General features: G+C 36.8%; 1 protein-coding gene across 1 annotated transcript in view; it reads right to left on the minus strand.

Moving 5' to 3' along the window:
• Nucleotides 1-21,981, minus strand: part of SEL1L (SEL1L adaptor subunit of SYVN1 ubiquitin ligase) — a 67,352-nt gene that overhangs the window by 41,577 nt on the left and 3,794 nt on the right. Inside the window, exons 2-3 of the mRNA XM_077123236.1 lie at nt 20,617-20,654; nt 19,459-19,690 (exon numbers count right to left, since the gene is read on the minus strand). Of these exons, the coding sequence (XP_076979351.1) occupies nt 19,459-19,690; nt 20,617-20,654 (270 nt within the window). The remainder of the gene's footprint in view (nt 1-19,458; nt 19,691-20,616; nt 20,655-21,981) is intronic.

Below are 21,981 nucleotides of genomic sequence, written 5' to 3' on the forward strand. Positions count from 1 at the left end.
CCTAAATTTTAAGTAGACTTGACCTATCCTTTGTAGGGTTAAGTTTCATATGAACAAACCCCAAGACTGGGGGCTCAGCCTTCCATAGACTTGTTTTAATTGGGACACTTTCTCAGCCTTAGAACTGTAAACTAGCAACTTATTAAATCCCCCTTTTAAAAAGTCATTCTGTTTCGGGTATATTGCATTTCGGCAGCTAGCAAACTAGAACATATACCTAGAATGGAATTTCTAAACATCTTGAGATACAGTCTTAGAGATGTTACAAGTCTACATTATAACCCCTTCCCAACTAGTGAGCAAAAAATAAGCAAAATGAACTGAATTGATTATACTGCTTAGCACAACTCTCCTTTTTTTCCTATCAAAATGCTGTAAGTCATTTTTTTCAGTAATCCAAAGTTATAAAGGTAAAATGCTCCCCCCAGGCAAAGTTAATCATGCATACACTGCTCTGTGATCCACAGCATTTCATCAGAGCACTTATCATATGCGCTACAGTTATTTCCTTACCATACTCTAGTACCCAATTGACTTTGAGCTTGCTAAGGGTAGAGACCATAACTCTAATTTACTCTAAAAATTCATTCCAACTATGTTCTAGGTGACAGAATTATGCCAGGTGCTAGAGATGAGGTGGATCAGAGATCTGTGCTACACAGAACTTACTACTTAGCAAGGAAGAGAGACATTAAAAAATTGTATGGATGTGATGGGAGGGAAAGCCTCTCAGGCCAGGAACTGAGGCTTAAATAAAATCTTAAAGACATGCAGGAGTAGGAGGTAGATGAAATGTGGGGTGAGGGTGGGATGTGTAGAAGTTTTGCAGGCAGAGGGAACAATGTGTGTTGAGAATTAGATGAGAGAGAATATGCACATTAGAAAAAATAGTTCAGATTTGCAGACTATGTAGTGTGAGTGCAAAGTAAGCCAGAGAAGAAGTTGGGGAAGCATGAGGGATGTCCTTAAAAGTCTTATTAAGGAGTTTAGACTTTATCCTGAGAACAATGGGTACTCACTGAAGAGTGTCAAGCGGGAGTGACATGCTCATGCTCATATTTAAAGAGAGTGGAAAATGGAATGTGGTGAAGCTAGGCAGATGGAAGGTAACCAGTTAAAAGGCTGTGAAAGGAGTGGTAATGGTGGCCTGAATAGAGCAATGGGGATAAAAGAAATGGGTATTACCAAGAGATGCTGAGGAGAAAGATATGGTACCATTTATTGACTAACTAGGTATGAAAGTGGGAGGAAAGGGGACTCAAGAACACTTAGATTCCTAAGTATTACACTTCAGGAAATGGGTAGATGGTTGCCTTACTAAGTTAGAGAAAAACAGAAAAGGGGTGGGTTAATGGATGGGGGTGAAATGGGTCATGAGAGAGACAAGTTAGGCCTTGATTATACTACATTTAAAGTGGTTATTAAGAAAAGGTATGTATTAGGCATCTCTTTGGTTGAAGCCAAAGACAAAGTTCTTCAGTGAACAGAAAGCACTTGAAGCCAAGTATATGCCTAAGTATGTGGAATGAGATTGTATAGGAGAAGACCAGAGGACCAAGACTGAGCCTAGAACTGTACATGTTAGGTGTGTAAGTATGTGTCGACTTCCACTGGTTACTTTTACATGGAGAATTTCCTTAGGTAAAACCTAGTGAATAAGAGCATAAGTTCTGGAGTTAGAATGCCTGATTCAATCCTACCACTTACTAGCCCTGCACTTTGGGCAAGTTATTGAATCATTCTCCTTATCTATAAAAAATATTTGTAATCAACTTATATGCAAATAGGGATAACAGTCCTGACTGCATAGGATTATTTGTGAGGATGAACTGGGATAATACATGTAAAGGATGCACTGTGGCATATGCCGCTTAAGATACATCAAGAGATGTCAGTTGCTATCATTATTACAGGCAACTCTGCTCTGAAAGGCTAGAAAGTGTCTCTTTTCTTTCTAGTGTTAAAAAAAAGGATGTATCCTAAGATACTAATTTAAAACATATTTTTAATAACGTATGAAAGACAAAATGAATTTCAAATGGTTTAACACCAGGGAAATGTCATTCCTCATCCTAGTAATCATAGTCCAGAGGCAAATAACATCTTCACCTTTAATCTTTCCACATTTTTGAGAAATTATCTTTAATACAAAATCTAGGTAAAGTATCCTTTGGTAACAACCTCAGAGGGGTCATTCTGGTTATAGAACTTGAAAAGAGCATTCTTATGCACTGCTACTAGATTCAAATCTGCATTAGAAAGATGTAATCTATAAAACAGCAGTTCATAAAACTTGAATTTCAAATGAAATAACCTACAATGATTTAAAAAAATATTCAATTGTTTTCTAAGTAATAGAAATCTTTATCTTAAAAACAAATAGCTTATCATAGGAATTCTAGTTTGCCAAGACTTACACCTGCTGAATGCTTCAAATATAAAAAAGAATTCCCTTTCATGTAATGGACATGGTCAGCAGAAAAGAAACTAGAAAGCACCAAAAAGGTTTTAGTAACAAAAGGTTTTAACACACTGCTGATTCCACACTAAGAAGTAGGAAGAACCCACAGAATGAACCCGCTTCATCAATTCAGTGAAAACTGAAGCTTGTCAAAACAAAATGTTTAATAGTACGTTGCTAGAAGAAAATTTGTCTCTCTCCATCTTCTCCAAGCAAAATCATACTGGAGAAATGGTTATTACCGTTTAAGCTTGTTTTAAAGTCTTCCAAAAGTAACTGAGACTTCCTACTTTCAAGCCAATTATCTCAAGTAGAAATTTCTCACAACAGTTTTTTTTAACACGGGCAGGCTCAGGAATTGAACCTGGGTCTCTGGAATGGCAGATGGCAGAAGAGAATTCTGCCACTGAGCCACCATTGCACCGCCCTCACAACAGTTTTTAATGTCAATTAATTATCCTTCCATGGGGAAATTCTAAACGAATTTCAAAGCTATCATTTTAAAAACCTCCACAACAAGTACCAGTTTTTAAAATAACAGTAATTACTGCTCTGATAAAATGATACTGATTAAGCAATTGAAGTTAATATAGCCAGTAATCAAATCTGACACTGAAAATGTGGTGGCGGGGGGAATGTATCATTAAGTCAATTCTGAAATTTCTTGTAAAAAAATTCACATTTTCTAGATAAGGACACATGTTTGGCTCTACAATAATGACAAAGTATCACAATCTATTGAGACCTCAAGAATAAGATATCTAATTTATGGTACATGAGAACTTATTGTAATAGTGAATAGACCGCTCTATATTTAAACTAGTAGAAATCTGCTCTTGCAAAGTCAATTAAATTCATTCAAGAAAAGTAGAAAAGGTGAAGAAAACCTGAAAACATTCAGTGCTGGCCAGAGTATGGATATAATGGGCACATTCATAGTGTTGGCCAAGAGTATAGATTATTATAACCCAAGAGAAGGAGATTTAGTAACATCTAGAATTTAAAAGTTTTTCCACTTCTAGGATGTTTACTTACTGAAATACTTATACAAGGACTAAATGAGATATGTGTAGAGAATACTTGTACTATACAGTATTATAATTTTAAAAACAAAACCAAAAATAATTCAAAGGCCTATCAATAAGAGACTGATTAAATCACCTATGACGCAGCCAAACACAGATGAAATGCTGCACATCGTCAGAGCAGACGGTATTAAAAGTCACCAAGAGTAATGAAGACAGAGAAGAGGACCAAAGACTGGATCCTGGTGCAAGCTCATGTTCTGAGATCAGACAGATACCAAGGAACCAGCAGCCAAGTGAAGAAAGCAGCTCCAGAAAAAGGAAGTGATCAACTGGCCAGGGGTCAGTAAGATGAAGATCGAACTGACCACGGTCCAACAATCAGAATGTGATTGGTGATTATGAGAAGAGTAGATTTAGTAGCCTGGAGGGAACCAGATTAGAGAACAGGAAGAAAGGAAGTGAAATCAGTAAATGTAGAAAACTGAACTGAAAGAGTTTTGCTATAAAGGAGATTAGAGTAGTGAGGTGGTAGTTGGAGAAGGATTGGAGCCAGAAAATTCTTGGTTTTAATATATAAGATATTATATCAGGTTTGAATATTGAAGAAAATAATCTGGGGCAGGGGAGAAAGTAAATGTGGTTTGACTGTTGTTATATTATGGAATTAAATGTCTTGGGAATCCACACACTCTCATCTTTTCCTCATTTTTAATTGCAAAATCAAAATAAAACAAAACCCAAAAGGATTAACTTCTAAATTTATAAAAATAAAAGTAAAATATTTAGTTTGGCAAATTTCTCATTTTTAAGAGCTTTCACAGGACCTGCTATTAGCTAAAGACCTGCTATTTCTTTAAGTTTAGATGGGTGTTCTGGTAATAAGAAAATTAACCTATTTAACCATGATACTGTCTGAAGCAATCCTGAACTTCCAAACACAGAGCAAGAAACAGTGTTCTAGTCAAATATAATCGAGATTCAATTATTTATGGTTAAAGAGCTACCAAACTCGGGCGGTGTGATGGTGGCTCAGTGGCAGAATTCTTGCCTGCTATGCTGGAGATCCAGGTTCAGTTCCCGGTGCCTGTCCATGTGAGAAAAAAGAAAAAAGCTACCAAACTCTAGACAACTATTACAATATCTGTCAATCTTTGTAAACACCAAGATAAAAACTCAACCAGCCACTACCAATCACCACACCAAAATTCCTAACACACTAAGAATAAAGCATCAACATAAATGATTAAAACTAAACCATGCTCAAGATAAAGTAAATGGTGTAGGCTACATAAAAACGTATTTACCGTTGACTGGTAAACATCTATGGTAATCTCTTGGAGAAAAATATCAGTTATATGACTCACTACAGATATGACTGTTTCACCAAAGTTTGAGAACTGCTAACAAGAGTTGAGAACCTACATGTGATGAAAGAAATGAAGGAAGGATGGAAAGAAGGATGGAAGGGAGGGCAGGAGGGAAGGATGAAATAAATACTAAGGAAGGCATTGTTTTATGGATTAAAATATATTTTTCAGAAGAAAAATGAAATGTAGTTATACAGAACATGAACAAAATATTAGATTGGAGTTCATGCAAAGATCAGCTAGTTCTCTCTGTGAAGAATAACTAATTATTTTATCATAGCAATCGAGGCAAATACTGGCCTAAGTACCCAGAACAAAGAGACAGGCTTCATGAGAATTAGGTAACAGGCACTGTAAAAAAACAAAAAAGTATGTGAAGTTTATGTAGCAGAGAAGCTTAGCTTACCTATACGTATGCCTAAGAGGTACTTCCAGTAGACCCTCCTTGTTGCTCAGATGTGGCCTTTCTCTAAGCTCAACTCTGTAAGTGAAATTTTGGCCCTTCCCCCTACACGGGACATGACATCCAAGGGTAAAAGTTTCCCTGGCAGCATAGGAAATGACTCCCAGGGATGAGTCTGGCTCTGGCACCATGGGATCAACAATGCCATCCTGAACAAAAGGGGGAAAAGAAGTGTGACAAATAAGGTATTGGTGGCTGAGTGTTCAAATACAGTCGAGATGCTTTTCTGGAGGACACTCTTACACAAGCTTCAGTTAGACATTGCTACTTACCATAACTTGCCAAACCCCAACCAAAACCATTCCAGCCAATCCTAAAGAACACCTAGGGCATTATATAATACTCAACAACCAATTCGGTTACTTCAGAACCCAATTTTAAGTATGATTTAGTAAGTTTAAACTTGGTTCCTTTTGTGCCATTTAAAATAGATCAAGATTCTAGTTATTCTAATTCAGTTTTCTTCATTTTATTTTTTAAGACTATAAAGATAACATATTTATTGCAGAGAAAACAACTCAAATAATAGGAAAAAATACAAAACTAAAGAAAAATTCTAGTTACCTTTCCCTGTCACTTTCAATTCTTTTTGTCCAACTTAGTAGAAAAGTTCCATACCTTTTTCTCCCCATTTGCAAACATATGAAAAGATGGTTTTTCTTCACATAAGGGATCACACTTAGTGAATTCTTCCAGGTGACAGACCATGCAGATTGTCATACTATTGATTCTTGGTTTTTCAAAACTGTTCCTGGAAGCTTTCCCCTCTTCCTACAGGAAAACTTTCCCTGCTGCCTCTCTAAGCTGCTGAGAATACTTTGAATTCAGACAGCTGAGCCTATGAACACACCTGATAATGCTGACTATAATTCAGCAGGAGGTGGCCCTAGCACCTACATTTTCTACAAAGAATACCTCCAGACCTGCTAAGGTAGATGAACTGGTGTCACAGACGAGCAAACTCTTTGGAACTGTCTTCAGGCAGTCCCTTTTAAACCAAATTCTCTGCACTGGACTGGGAAACCTAGGGCAGGAGGTCCTAGGATGGAGCTCACATTGTACTACCTGACTAATTTAACAACTAAAAATCCTTTGTTTCCAGGGACTATATGTGTCCTCTGGGATTGTACATATTGGGTGTGTGCCCTGATTGTCATGACACAGCCCTAGCCTGAAAGGTTTTCAGGTCAACTTCAAATTAAGGCCAGCGTCATTCTATGCCTGAACTGATATCCTGGGATGGGTTGAAAAAGGCTAACAGAAATGTAAGGAGGAAGCAACCTGGCTTTTCAAACAGAACTTTATAATTAATGAGGTTTGTTTTAACTGGCTAATTCCAGAATCCTTACAGGGAATACATGAGATCAATATTGTAGGTTGATCTAACCCTGTGCAGAGTCCTATTAATGATAATTTTGTTATAAAGACAGACACCTTGGCCTAGGACCAAGGAGATGAACTGTGTAGAAAAGAGTTAACTTAGCAGGTCTGTTATCCTTTGAGAGGCCTCTGTATAAGGTTGGCCCTTGGCTGGCATATGGAAACTTAGATTTTGGGAGTTAACTGGTAAGAGTGGCTCACTGTGCCTAAACTGTTTGCACAAGCAATCTGGTTTACACTTAACACCTACTTTCCTTCCAGGAGTCTGCAATTTCAGCATGTTAGGCTGCCTACTTGACCAACCCCAATAAAATCTTGGGGCACTGAGTATCTAACAGGTTTCACTGGTAGACAACATTTGACAGGTGCTATCACAACTTGTTGCTGAAGGAGTTAAACACATCTTGTGTGACTCTACTGAAGAGGGTGCTTGGAAGCATGCGCCTAGTTTTCTACAGACTTTACCACATGGCCTTTTCCCTTTGCTGATTTTGCTTTGTATCTTTTTGAGGTAATAAATCATAGTTGTGAGTACAACTGAATGCTGAGTCCTGTGAGTCCTCCTAATGAATCAATGAAGCTGGTAGTGGTCTTGGGGATCCCTGGGACTGATGGGAATAAGCAAGAAATGTTTAAGAAACAGTAGAAAAGCAAGTATATGGGCAGTCATGTGAGTGAAGATGGGTGGCAGGAGATAAGAGAGATAGGAAGGGCTTGATCAAAGGAGACCTTTGTTAGTAAAGATAAGGGGTGTGAATTTTCTTCTGTATGTGACAGCAAGTCACTAGAGGCTTCTGAATAGGAAGAAGGATCAGTTAGCCTGCTGTGTAAAGAGCTGACATTAGGGGAAGGAGTGAAAGCAGGGAGGCCAGATAGAAAGCTCTTAAATACAGGGGAGTCTTCAGCTTCTCTTGGGTTTTTCAGGAACTGCTTCGGAAAGGAGAAACTTACATTTATCTTTAAGTATGAACAAAAATTTGATTGATGGATTTGGGTGATGGGGTGAGAAAGTCACTCCAAGAAGTTGGGATAATTTGCACAAAGGCCCAGAAGCATGAACAACATGGTATATTTGAAGAACTGCGAAGAGTTTAATACTGGTGAAAAAGGATGCTTGTGGGAGAGTTGTGGGAGATGATATTAAAAGCCAGCTTGCATGCCAGATGCAGATGATTTTGTGAACCATGCTAAGGAGTGTACACTTCACTTCACAGGCAAATATGGAGGTAATGAAGGTTATAAATAGGGAAGTTATAGGATCCAGTTTGTGTTATAGGAAGATCAATTTGGCAGTAACATAAATGAGAGGCTGAAAAAAGGAGCAAGTCTAGAATTGTCCTATAATCCCAATTATAATGTAGTTGAGACTACACACATATAAAGCCATGCACATGCAGTTTAGGAAATATGTTTAAGATTGAATCATACCCTCACAAAAGGCATGTTTAGATCCTGCGGTGGTTTGAAGCTGTACATACCTCAGAAAAACATAATCTTAAATCTAATCCATTCCTGTGGGTGTGGGATTCATGTTAAATTGGACCTTTGATGAGTTAAGGTGTGACCCACTTCATTCAGGATGGATCTGAATCCTTTTAACTGGAATCTTTTATAAATGGAATGAATATAGAAAATGAGCGAGAAAGCCACAGAAGAAGCTGAAATCAACGAAACCTGGAAGAGAAGGGAGAGACTAGCAGAAGCTGCCATGTACCTTGCCATGTAGCAGAGGTGCCAAGGATCACCTGCAGCTGGTCTCCGTGAAGAAGGCATTACCCGGATGATGCCATGATTTGAACATTTTCCTGGACTCTAGCCATAAGTGAACTCCCATTGTTTAAGCCCAAACATTTCAAAGCATGTGCTTTAGCAACCTAGGAAACTAAAACAGGTCCCAACCTCTAGTCCTGTGAGTGTGAACCCATTTGTAAATAAGATCTTTGAAGATGTTACTAGTTAAGGTGTGTCCAAACTGAATGAGGATGGGTCTTAATCCAGTATGGCTTAGTCCTTATAAGCAAAATTAAAAATAAGGAAATTGGACACAGAAAGTGAAACCATGGAGAGCAGCCAGCAGCTAGAAATCAATGGAACACAGAAAGGAAAGGAGAAGACACCTACATGTGCACTGCCATGAGATAGAAAAGCCAAGGAAAAGTCAACATTGCTGACCAGCCAGAAGCTTCCGACTACAGGAGGAAGCAAAGCTTCTAGCCTCAAAACCATAAGCCAATAAATCCCCATTGTTTAAAACAACACATTGCATGTTATTTATTTTAGTGGCTAGGAATCTAAAATAGCATATATGCCTTTTCATGTTTTAAGAATAACTTAAAAAATCTAAATCAAAAGGAAAAGACAAGGTAAACATTTAAGAACTAAAACGAATGGAAACTAATTAATTTAAATGTTTATAAAGTTGATGCTATAATCAGAGAATTAGTCAAGTGATTTTAAAACACCATATTGCTATTGCACGTATAAATAGTAAGATATATCCTCAGGACAAAAAGAACCATAAAGAAATCAAACTGCATTTAGTGGTCCTGCTGCTAGCGGCATTGTTATTTTAAAACTAACATATATAAACATACATATATCAGGATAAAGGAATATTAGTATCATTAGGTATCAAAATTTTCAGCATTATTGAAAGGAGACACAAACATAAAAGGAAAGAAGCAACCTTCTAATGGGGTAGAAAGTGCTAGCAGAGCTACAGTCCATTTTCTCCTTATAATACTAATAACACACTAATGATATTTATTAGCAGAAATACTTTAGCAGGATGTTCTTCTCTGTCTAGAGTGCTTATTGTATATAAGTCTGGAATGTATGGATTTAAGGGATATGGCTCCCTGGAAAATATCACATAAGCTATACAATTATCAGAGAATAAACAAGATATTCATGGCTGAAATAGCTCCTTTTTATGGAAGCGACACTCCATATGCATCACTTCTCTGTTAAACTCCAGGCCCCAGAGCACAATCTGATAAGAAAGGACTTGAAAGCAGCTCTGGCAATCCTGGATTTTTTCCTTGTGTAATTCCTTTCACCCTTGAAAATATTAATCACATTTGACACTGGGTAAGATCTCTGTTTCTTGTAAATTCAGTTTGACAATCCAACCCTTTGTGCTATCTCACCTAGAATAATTTGAATAGGAATTTTCAGTAAGAATTGTTGATGTATTTCCTAGTTGAGCCCACCAAAAAAGCCTAGAAGTAATGAAAATTTAGTAGTATCACATACTCCTGGCACCTAGATTATAGTATCTAAATATAATTTCCGACTACAAGGAACCAGAGTTCCTTGAAGAAATGGCAGAGAACCATTTCTAGGTCAGGCATGTATTAGATGAGGCTGAGATATCTTGTCTTACCTGAAAAGAAGGAAGTTATGAGAGATCACCAGAATCTAGCCAAAATAAAGGAATGAACTTACAGGGATTCCCAATGGCCAAAGATGGGATAATTTGAGCATTAAAAAAAAAAAAAAGGTTGCCAACAGCTAATACAATCTCAATGATGAAAGACTGAAAGCTTTTAGCCTAAGATCAAGAGCAAGACAAGGGTGCCCACTGTCACCAATGCTACTCAAAACTCTACTGGACATGAGATATTGCTGGTTTATTCAGAGTGATGCCCTGATGAATCCCAGAGTGATTCAATCAGTGAGTGGAAAAGTATCTGCAAAGCCCCCTTTGGAGAATGGTGAGAATGGGGAGAAATTCAACTTCCCCAAGTTGAATTCTTGATATTCTCGCAAGCAGTGTGGACAACCAAAGCTATAGGCTGAGACCCCAGTCTTGGGGTTTGTTCATATGAAACTTAACCCCGCAAAGGATAGGTCAAGTCTACTTAAAATCTAGGCCTAAGAGTCACCCCCAAGAGAGCCTCTTTTGTTGCTCAGAAGTGGCCTCTCTCTCCAGCCAACACAACGAGCAGTCTCACCACCCTAGCCCTCTCTACGTGGGACATGACTACCAGGGGAGTGGACCTTCATGGCAACGTGGGACAGAGATCTTGGAATGAGCTGAGACTCAGCATCAAGGGATTGAGAAAAACTCTAGAATGAGCTGAGACTTAGCATCAAGGGATTGAGAAAACCTTCTCAACCAAAAGGGGGAAGAGGGAAATGAGACAAAGCGTCAATGGCTGAGAGAGTCTAAACAGAGTCCAGAGGTTATCCTGGAGGTTATTCTTATGCATCAAGTAGATATCATCTTGTTATTCAAGATGTAATGGAGAGGCTGGAGGGAACTGCCTGAGAATGTAGAGCTGTGTTCCAGTAGCCATGTTTCTTGATGTTGATTGAGTGGTGGTATAGCTTTCGCAGTATGACTGTGTGATTGTGAAAACCTTGCGTCTGATGCTCCTTTCATCTACCTTGTCAACAAAGGAGTAGAACATATGAAATAAAAATAAATAATAGGGGGAACAAATTCTAAAATAAATTTAATTTGAAATGCTAGTGATCAATGAAAGCGAGGGGTAAGGGGTATGGCAGGTACAATCTTTTTTTTTTTTTTCTTTTTCTTTCCTGTGTTCATTTTATTTCTTTTTCTATTGTCTTTTTATTTCTTTTTCTGAATTAATGCAAAAATGTTCTAAGAAATGATGAATATGCAACTAAGTGATGATATTGTGAATTACTGACTATGTATGTTGATGTTTTATTTTGTTTCTTAATTTTTTAATTAATAAATAAATTTAAAAAAAAAAGAAGCACTTTAAAGAAAGCTAGAGAACAATAAGAGAGAAAGCTAGGAGAGATTCAGAGAGAGCAGAGAAAGACGACAGAATGCCACAGAACCATGAAGCAGACAGTCCACCGGCCAGGGACCTTTGGAGATGAAGAAGGAAAACGCCTCCCAGGGAGCTGGAGAGGAAGATAAAAGTTGACTCCATGTTCACCAGGTGCTCTTCCAGCCGAGAGAGAAACCCTGACTGTGTTTGCCATGTGCCTTTTCACTTGAGAGAGAAACCTTGAAGTTCATCAGCCTTCTAGAACTGAGCTATCTTTCCCTGGATGCCTTAGAAAGAACATTTCTATAGACTCGTTTTAAATGGGACATCTTCTCGGCCTTAGAACTGTAAACTTGCAGCTTATTAAATCCCCTTTTTCAAAAGCCGTTCCATTTCTGGTATACTGCGTCCCAGCAGCCAGCAAATGAGAACAGTATTTTACGCCTTAGAGTTGTTCCACCAGGGGCCAGGTTACTGGACTTTCCTACATGTGCACCTGGGACCACCTGGGAGCCCATAAACCCCAGGCACATCTTGGCAGGGCAGGTCCAGTAGCTCAAGAGCAGTCTTCCAAAGAAAAGTTGCAGGCATGGGCTGCTGAAATGTTAGAATGCATTTGTGCTATTAGAATGAAAATTAAAAAAAATAAAACATGACTGTACAACATAGTGGACTCTATTGCAAATGATGTACTATAGTTAATAGTGCAATTATTAAAATGTTCTTTCATGAATGGTAACAAATGTACCACACTAATGCAAGGTGGTAATGATAGGCTGGTATACAGGAACTCTGTATTTTATGCACGATTTTTCTATAAACCTACAATTACTCTAACAAAAAAATGATAATAAAACAAACAAACAAACAAACAAACAAACAAAAAAAACTCTACTGGAGGGCGGGCCACGGTGGCTCAGCAGGTAAGAATGCTTGCCTGCCATACCAGAGGACCTGGGTTCGATTCCCATTGCCTGCCCATGTAAAGTAAAAAAAAAAAAAAAAAAAAAAACTCTACTGGAAGTTCTAGCCAGAGGAATTTGAAAAGAAAAAGAAATAAAACGTATCCAAATTGGAAAGAAAGAAGTAAAACTACCCCTTTTACAGATGGCAAGATCCTACATATAGAAGATCCTGAAGAACCTATAAAGAAAGCTATACAAGCTAACAAATGAATTCAACAAATGGGCAGAGTAAATAATCAGTGGTGTTTCTATACACCAACAATGAATAATTCAAAAAGGAAATCAAGGAAACAATTCTAGGGTGGGCTGCGGTGGCTCAGCAGGCAAGAATGCTTGACTGCCATGCCAGAGGACCCGGGTTCGATTCCCAGTGCCTGCCCATGTTAAAAAAAAAAAAAAGAAAGAAAACAATTCTATTCACAATAGCAACTAAACTAAAAAAAAATAAAATATCTAGGGATAAATTTAAGGACTTTACGTGGAAAACTACAAATCATCACTGAAAGAAATTAAGGACGACCCAAATAAATGGAAAGATATCCCGTGTACAAGGATCAGTGAACCTAAAATCATTAAGATGTCAATACTACCCAAAGCAAGTTGCAGATTCATTGCAATCTCAGTTAAAATTCCAACAGTCTTCTTTGCAGAACTGGAAAAGTCTATCATCAAATTCACATAGAAGGACAAAGGGCTGTGAATAGTCAAAACTATCTTGAAAAAGAAAACCAAAGATGGAGGACTCACAATTTCTGATTTCAAAATTTATTACAAAGCAACAATAATAAAAATGGTATGGTATGGGCACAAGGTCAGACATATAGATCAATGGAATATAATTGAGACTTCAAAAATAAACCCACAAATCACAACTAATTGTTGCAAAATGCTTTGAAATTTATTGCTTTTTTGAATATATGTTAGTTTTCACAAGAAAGAAAAAAAAAGCTGATTGTGATAAGGAAAAAGAAAAAATTTCCTTCTAGCCTCCATTGTTCTGAAGCAGCTGGAAGGAAAAATCTGAGATGACGGAATGGTAGCCCATGACAAATTCTGGGTTCTGTTCTGTTAACTACTTACTGAAGAGTACTTTGAAAATTACTGCTTTTTTTCTTTCTTTGCTTTGTACATATATGATACAATTGAAAAAGTAAAAAAACAAAAAACAAACAAACCAAAAAAAATCCACAAATCTAAGGCCATTTTTTTTTTTTTTACTGGTTAAGTCCCTATTCAAAAATTTGATGTGCCAATTAAAGTGTTTCCCACCAGCTCAGAGAGAAGAAACCTTTATAGGCTTCCCAATCTTCTGTTTATGTGCTAATTTTGTGGGAGACTTAGCAACAGCCATTGCTGTCTTTTTAGATACTTGCTCAGGCTTTTTTGTTTCCTTGGCAATTCTGAAAGCTGGTTCTCATTAAGCCTTTCTAACTTCAGAGTTCTGATTTCTCTTGGACATTCTATCAGCAATAGATGTACAGTGATAGCATTATGGAATCTGATTGCATGGCAAGTTTTCTTCTGAATTTCTTCCAACCATACCGTTTTGTGCTTTCTTCTGTAGAAGAGAGTCCAGTTTATCTGCTGAGGGGTTCCTCTTAGAAAGGAATGTCAACTCACATTTTGCATTAAGAAATTGGAAAACCTTCCCATTGATCCTGGCATAGTGCCTCCTGTGTCCAGGGTAGGTCTTGTACCCACTGAAACCACACAGCCTGATTTCTATGGCTGTGGCAGCCAACGGCTAAGACCAACTAATTTTTGACAAGAATGCCAAGTTTACTCCAGGGAGAAAGAAAAGTCTCTTCAAAGAATGGTGCTGGGAAAAGTAGATGTCCATATGCAAAAACAAATGAAAAGTAGATCCCTACCTCCCACCATGTTTCAGTTTGCTAAGGCTGCTGTAATACAATGTATCAGAAATGGATCAGCTTTTACCAAGGGGATTTATTAGTTACATGTTTACAGTTCTAAGGCCATAAAAATGTTCAAATTAAGGATACCTAAAAAAAAGGCCGATCTGTCCAGGGTTTCTCTGTTAGCTGGGATGGCATGTGGCTGGTATCTCCTGGTCCTTTGCTCCCGGGTTGCACTGCTTTCAGTTTCTGATTCCAGTTGCTTTCTACTTCAGCTCTCCAAGCATCTCTAAAGATCTGTGTCATTTGGTTTCATCTTTCTGCTCTCTGTAGTCAGGTCTGAGCTCTCTCTTTGTCTGTGAGCTCTTTTAAGGACTCTAGTAAACTAAGAAAGACCCACCTTAAGTCTGCCCCCATGAGACTGGATTAGAAGAGCATGGCTTTTCTGGGGTACATAATGGTTTCAAACTAGCACACTATAATGATATTTCTTTTGGCTTCCAGAGTTTTGGAGTAGCTAGAAGGAAAAAACCTGAAAATGTGGAATGGTAACTCATACCAAACTTTGATATCTGTTCTGTAATTACTTTGTTAAAATGTACTTTGAAAATTATTGCTTTGTTTTTCCTGGTATATACATTTCAAAATAAAAAACATTAAAAAAAAATGGGCATGAATAGACATTTTCCAAAGAAAATATAAAGAGGCCAATAAGCACATGAAAAGATGTTCAACATTATTAGCTGTTAGAGAAATGCAAATCAAAACCACAATGAGATACCACCTCATACCCACTACAATGGCTAATATTTAAAAAACAGAAAGTGAAAAATATTGGTAAGAAATGGAAGAAATAGAGTTCTCGTCTGCCATGTTGCAGACCCAGGTTCGTTTCCTGGTGCCTGCCCATGTAAAAAAAAGAAATGGAAGAAATAGAAGCCCTTGTGCATTGATGATAGGAATGTAAACTGTACAGCCACTACAGAAAACAGCTTGGTGATTCCTCAAAAAGTTAAACTTAGAATTACCAAATGATATGGCAATCCCACTTCGAGGTATATACACTCCCAAAATTGAATTATTGAACAGATATTTGTATACCAATGTTCATAATAGTTTGATTCACAATAGCCAAAAGCAAGTGTCCATCAACAGATGAATGAATAAAAGAAATGTGGTATATAAATATAATGGACTATTATTCAGCCAAAAAGGAATGGCATTCTGATACATACTGCAACATGGATGAACCTTGAAAACACGCTGAGTGGAATAAGTCAGACAGAAGACAGGGAACTCTTATATGAAATATCTATAATACGCAAATTCACAGACAAATAAATTGCAGGCTACATGGGATGGATGGGAGATAGGGAATGGGGAATCAATGATTAATGGGTGCGTAGTTTTTGACTTGGGAGAAATCCCCAATCAAAAAAGAACGCCAATACTTTGCAACCCCTAATGAATAATGGATCCAGCCAATGGACATCAGTGGTTGCCAAAACCTCTAGGTGAAAGTATGAGACTGGATCAGGTGGACACCACCTGAACTCACGGATCAATTGTAACACATCACCAAAAGTGGGACAACCATGCACTATATAATTCCCAGTGTGAAAGAGCAGGAAGTACACACCACCACCCATGAAACAGTCTCAATAAAAACCAAACCAAATCTACGCAAGCCTCCAGAGCTAATGTCTAACTTATAGGCTACACAGCAGATAGAGCAACAAGTTAAATGCCATTATAAGTACATGATCAGATAAATTCAGAATGTGGGAAATTATGTATAACAGGCATTATTTCTTCAACAAATAATATGGCACTTGAAAAACAGCACAGAACACTTTCTCAGGCTGCCTACAGAAGATGTCATCATAAGTTATCTACCATCTACTTGGTACAAGGCCCACTGACTCATCTAATACTTGTTTTATTTCCTTTTAATATTTTTATCACAAGGGTGGTGGGAGGGTATAAAACACTGGCCACAGCTGTTCCAGGAAGTCTAATCTCCTATCCTGCAGAAACAGGCTGAGGGGGTCATTGAATTTTTACACTATAGTCACTTGCATTTCCACATAAATAAAATGTTATAAAAACATTCCTTCAAAGATGTCTATGCTACAAAACATGCCAGAATCTCACAGACAAAGACATTACTAAAAATGTTATTCCAATATCAAATCTGGATAACAAGCTACCATAACTACCTCTCCTTCCTGTAAACTCATATCACCTGTACATAATTGTCATGGTTAGGTTCATGTGTCAACTTGGCCAAGTGGTGGTACCTGTTTGTCTGGTTGGGCAAGTGCTGGCCTGTCTGTTGCGATGAGGACGTTTCATAGAATTAAATCATGACATGTCAGCTGCATTCACAGCTGATTCCATTTGTACAGCCAAGGGGAGGGGTCTTCTGCAATGAGTGATGCTTAACCTGATCACTAGACCTTTTGAGGAGGATTCAGAAGAGACAGGCTCTTTCTGTCTCGGCTGGTGAGCCTCTCCCTCCTGTGGAGTTCATCCAGACCCTCCACTGGAATCCTCGGCTTCACAGCCTGCCCTGCGGATTTTGGATTCTGCATTCCCGCAGTCAGGTGCGACACTTTTATAAATTTATATTTGCATATTATATTAGCATATTCACATAAATTTTATAAATTTATATTTGTTCCCTGTTGGTTCTGTTTCTCTAGAGAACCCTAACTACTACACTCATACTCTATTCTTGGCATCTTGTAACACCTATTTCCACTCCTGTACTCATTTCCCTGTTAGTGATTTTATCTTTCTGATTTTTAAAAATCTGTTTTCCCCCAAGGGAGAAAAATGTCACTTAACTTCTAGTATCTGAATTCCTTTTCACTTAACTTCTGGTGTCTGAATAACTTTTGCTTCTCATTTGCTTTTACTCTATGATAAATTCTTTCTCATCTCAGGTGGCATCTAAACACAGCTACTTTCCATTTCAGAAGCTTCCATTCCTTTCAATTCGACTTAATTTATCCTCTACTAACCTAGTTCCTGGCCCTTTTCAATTTATGTCCTATTTAACTTGCTTTGGGAGCTTAAAGGTTTTTTCAAGATCTTGAATTTAAAATTATTGCATTGAAGCCATAGGTTCTACTCCTGTTTCATTCTACCAACAAGTCCTTGAGTCTCATCAGCTGATAGATGATGCCTTATAGGTTGCATAGCACAAGAGCTTTCCTAGAGTAATGGCTCTACTGTAGTCAGTGTTTTCTGGGCTCATTCTTCCATTGATTCAATTATGATCTATGTCTAATAGCCCCAGTACAACTGTTTTGCAGAATGGCTATTGCCTAGAGTTACTATGGCACACACTGTGACACAGCCATAACCCCAATTGGTAGAAACTGACCCCAATAATAAACTTCGATAAGAAAAAAAAAAACCCAAAAGAAAAAACAAGGCAGAACTGTTATAGACTAAAAGAAACCTAAGATTTTAGCTTGGACCCTGATTCAAACAAACTAATTATTAAAAAACATTTTGAAACAATCTGGAAAACTGAACCAAGTGTGGGTTAGATTAATAAAGGAATAAGTGCTGGTTGCGTGGGTATTGATTTGTTGGAAAAAAAAAAGCTTATGTTTTAGCAAAGGCAAAATAATGTCTGGAATTTGCTTTAAAATACTTTAGGAAAAGGAAAAGAAAAAACAGTTACTGTTAATGGGGTGGTAAAGATGAAACGAGAGCAGCAAAAATATTCATATTCATGGCTTTGAAGCCAAGTGTTGGGTGTGTAAAAGATCATTCATTATACCTTCTACTTATGTGAATGTTTGGAAATATCCCCAAGAAAAAAATAAAAAGGAATGAATTAAATTATAGCATTTGGCAAAAAGTTTTACATTGTAAGACACACTTGGCTTAGGTACAGGGAAACAGAGCAGTTTCAAAAGAAGTAAACAGAATAATTTTTCTGAAGAACAATTTACCAATAGGTATCAAATATCTTTAAAATTTTTTACATTCAATCCAGCAAATTTATTTTTAAGAACAAATTCTAAGGAAATAGTCATAGATATGTGCAAAGATACATATCTAAACCTCCTGACAAAACATGGCAAATAATCTCCTTCTAAGTTGTGGCATATTTATATATAAAAACTTCTATAGCCATTAATTGTCATTTTTAGTAAAGGATTTATCAGTCATTCCTTTTGTAAAGGAATACTAAATGACATGGGGAAAAGTTCATCGTAAACAGTTAAGCAAAAAAGCAAGCTATAAAATAGTTTTTAGAAAACTATTTGCATACCCAGAAAAAAAAAAGCCCGAAAGACTATTCTTCATGTTATGTTAACAACTGTTATTTCTAGTTGATGGGATTAGGATATTTTTAATGAAAAAAAATTACGAGTATGGGAGACTTGTGAGAAATAATAATTCTATTTCTGAAGTTCAAATTTTGATCAACTCCTGAGAGTGGCTAATATTAAAACAGTAAGTGAGCACAGAGGTACTCTTTGGAAAAATAACTAAATGACAGGAGGGAGATGGGATAGGGCAAAATAGACATGGTTGTGATTAATTTTTAAAAAGACAGGTCTTCAGCACACTGCTTTGTGAGAAAGACTGAGTTACAAATATAAAATTAGAGGATGTTAAGGAGGTGAAAATTAGAAGGGGATTAAACTTTGTGCTAGTTTCAACTGGTGAGAGATGAACACCTAAAACAAATTACCTCAGATGATTAAAAAGGTTATTGTAGTAATAACCCTAAAACAATTCTGGAAATAACCAAAGGAGCATATCAGATAATTCCTCCTATCTGAGTTTCTACTTTGTATACCATACCAACAGATTAATTTTCTAAATTTCTTGGAGAGATATTTATTTACATATTGGAGCCCAATATGTAAATAAATTTCATTTCATTTCAAAAAGAAATGTTATGATATTGACAAAATATAAATGCATTTTCATCTACACAAATTCAGATTACATACCTTGGATTACATAGACTAAATCTGTTAAGTGACTAATTTTGATGTATTAAAATTTAGGAAAACCTGTAAGACTGCACTCTATACATTACGTCTGGTTAACAATCTGTAAACCAACCTTCTTCAGTATCTTTCTATACCAGCTTTAAATTTTCAATTGTCTCTTTCCTACATCAGGTAAACACAAAGAAAATGTTCAGACTACCTGGTTTCAGTACTTTCTTTGGTTCTTCATAGTTCTTGTTTTCTGGGTTTGAAGATTCTAGAAAGCTAATTTCTTCTGCGACACTTTCTCCCTCTTGGCTCTTGAGGCTGCCTTCCTCTTCTTGAATAGGTGATTCCAATTCTGATTCTTCTGAATTAAGAAATATCTGACCAGCAACCACTCTGCCTGCTGTGGTGTGGTCCTTCACTGACTCATCTGATGGCAAAGAAGTCTGAGGATATAAAGTATTTTTTGTTATAAACAATACCAAGACTTCTCACAACCCAATTTGACTACTATTATTAATCAAGTAAATATCTCCTTCTGCTTCTTCAATGAGCCACACTTGTGCATCTCCTTAGTCTCACTCTCTTCCTGAAATATTCTTCCTTCCCTTCCTCACCTGCCTAACCCTTACTCTTTTTTAGATTTCACTGTAGATGTTACTACCCCCCCAGGAAGCCTTCCTTAATTCCATGAGTCTGGGTTAGGTTCTTCTTGTGCAAGCTCCCTACCTACCTTGTACTTGTCCTATTGCAGCATCGCAGTATACTGAAATCTCCTGTTTCTTATCTATATTTCTTCTAAGGTAGAGAGCAGGGACCATAACTGATTGGGTTCCTTGGATACATAATAACAGCCTCATTCATTCCATCAACCAGTATGTGTATTTACTCAATATATGTATTTTTTGGAAACTGACATTAGTGGAAATACCAGAGGTTAAACTAAAAACTAAAGAAAATAGGCATAAATCTCAATTGCTGTTATATACACACACAAATTGAAATTAAATCTAATAAGCAACATTTTAATGGAAATATTTACTATTCTACATTTATTATTCTTCGGCTCTATCTAAGATTATAACAATATGTGAAAAACAGATAATCTCTCTTTTGTAGGTCAGTGATTTTTTTCCCTCAGAGTACTAGGTATAATATTGATACATCTATCTTTTTCTGTTTTCTTCTTTTTTAGAAATTTCAGTTTCAGAAGTACTAGGTCTAAAATTGACATATCTATCTTTTCCTTTTTTCTTTTTTAGAAATTTCAATTATGTTATTCAAATGATGCAGATTTCACATCGTAAGATATATAATTTATGTTTTTTAAACTGGGCAGCAAATACCAAGTAATGCAAACCTTAGTACACACCTTGGAATCTAAGGATTCGTCCTGGCTGCTGTCTTCATCTGAAAAGAAATTTTAAGACAACTCAGTTATCTTTCCTATTGGGAAATCACAGACGCCATTAAAAAAAATCATTTCATAAGTATAACAAATAACAATGAGACACTGGATTAATAAATGTATAGAGTTCTCTAAATGTTGGCTGTAATCAGCAACTGTTCAAGAAAGACTAAGTAAAAGGGAAAAAAGAGGGGTGATGGTCAATTTTTCTCTTTCTCCAGGAAAGATATTAGTTTTATATGTTACATAGGTAGGAAAACCAACAACCACACTGCCCACCAAAAACAAATTCTTCAGATTCCATATGTATTTATTCTGTTACTGGAAATGAGCTACTTTAAAAATAAATCTCTGATTTTGTGGTTTGGACTTCTACCTCTTCTGCTCCTCTGGTCAGGATCTGGAGTTACATTACTTTATTTTAGTGCTGCTTAGCATTTTATTGTTCACCAAGACTACTAAGGATGGAAATTAAGAAGTACTATTATTTGATAGTAGAGTTGCCAGACAAAGATACTTAGGATTTGTGCTTTATTTTACTGAAGGGATAACCTGATGCAGGTAAAAACAAACAAAATAAAACAAAAAAAAATCTTCATAATATCTATTTACTAAGAAATAGCTTACTTCAAATAAATTAATGAATTCAGCCAATTACTTATACCTTTCTTCCAAAATCATACAGCTGCTTGGTTTTCTCCAATCACATTTAATTTTCCTTCTATGATTCTTTCCATGCTTTCTTGCTATTTACTTACATTCTAGTTTGTTATTCTTTTTCCTGGTCTTATATTAACACATGCAACAACCGAACAATATACATGCCCAATGTTTGATCTTTGCATTGCTTGACAGTTGAAAGAAACAGATCATCTCTTAGTTTCCCTTTTGCTCTTATAATTACCCGATTCTACCCAGAACTAAGTTTTGGTACTGCCTGCTCCATAAACTACATAAGAAGCTATGAATATCTGAGAAGACCAGTGGACAAATTCTATAAAAAAATAAAAGTACTGTTAATTCAAAGAAAATTTTCAGGATGGCTACTATACACTACTTTTTTTTTTTTTTAACATGGGCAGGCACCGGGAATCGAACCCGGGTCCTCGGGCATGGCAGGCAAGCACTCTTACCTGCTGAGCCACCATGGCCCGCCCTATACACTACTTTTAGTTCGCATCAAAGCAGGTTTTATTTTTGGTTGGTGGGGGCCCATAACATGTAGGTAGTGATGTCAATTAATTAAAAATCACCCTTCATGCTTTTTCATAAGTTCTAATATATGGTTCAAATCAAAGCAGAATATTAAGCAAATGAAAGATTCCATTT

This window comes from Tamandua tetradactyla, chromosome 12 (assembly GCF_023851605.1).
Source record: "Tamandua tetradactyla isolate mTamTet1 chromosome 12, mTamTet1.pri, whole genome shotgun sequence".
NCBI classification, from domain to species: Eukaryota; Metazoa; Chordata; class Mammalia; order Pilosa; family Myrmecophagidae; genus Tamandua; species Tamandua tetradactyla.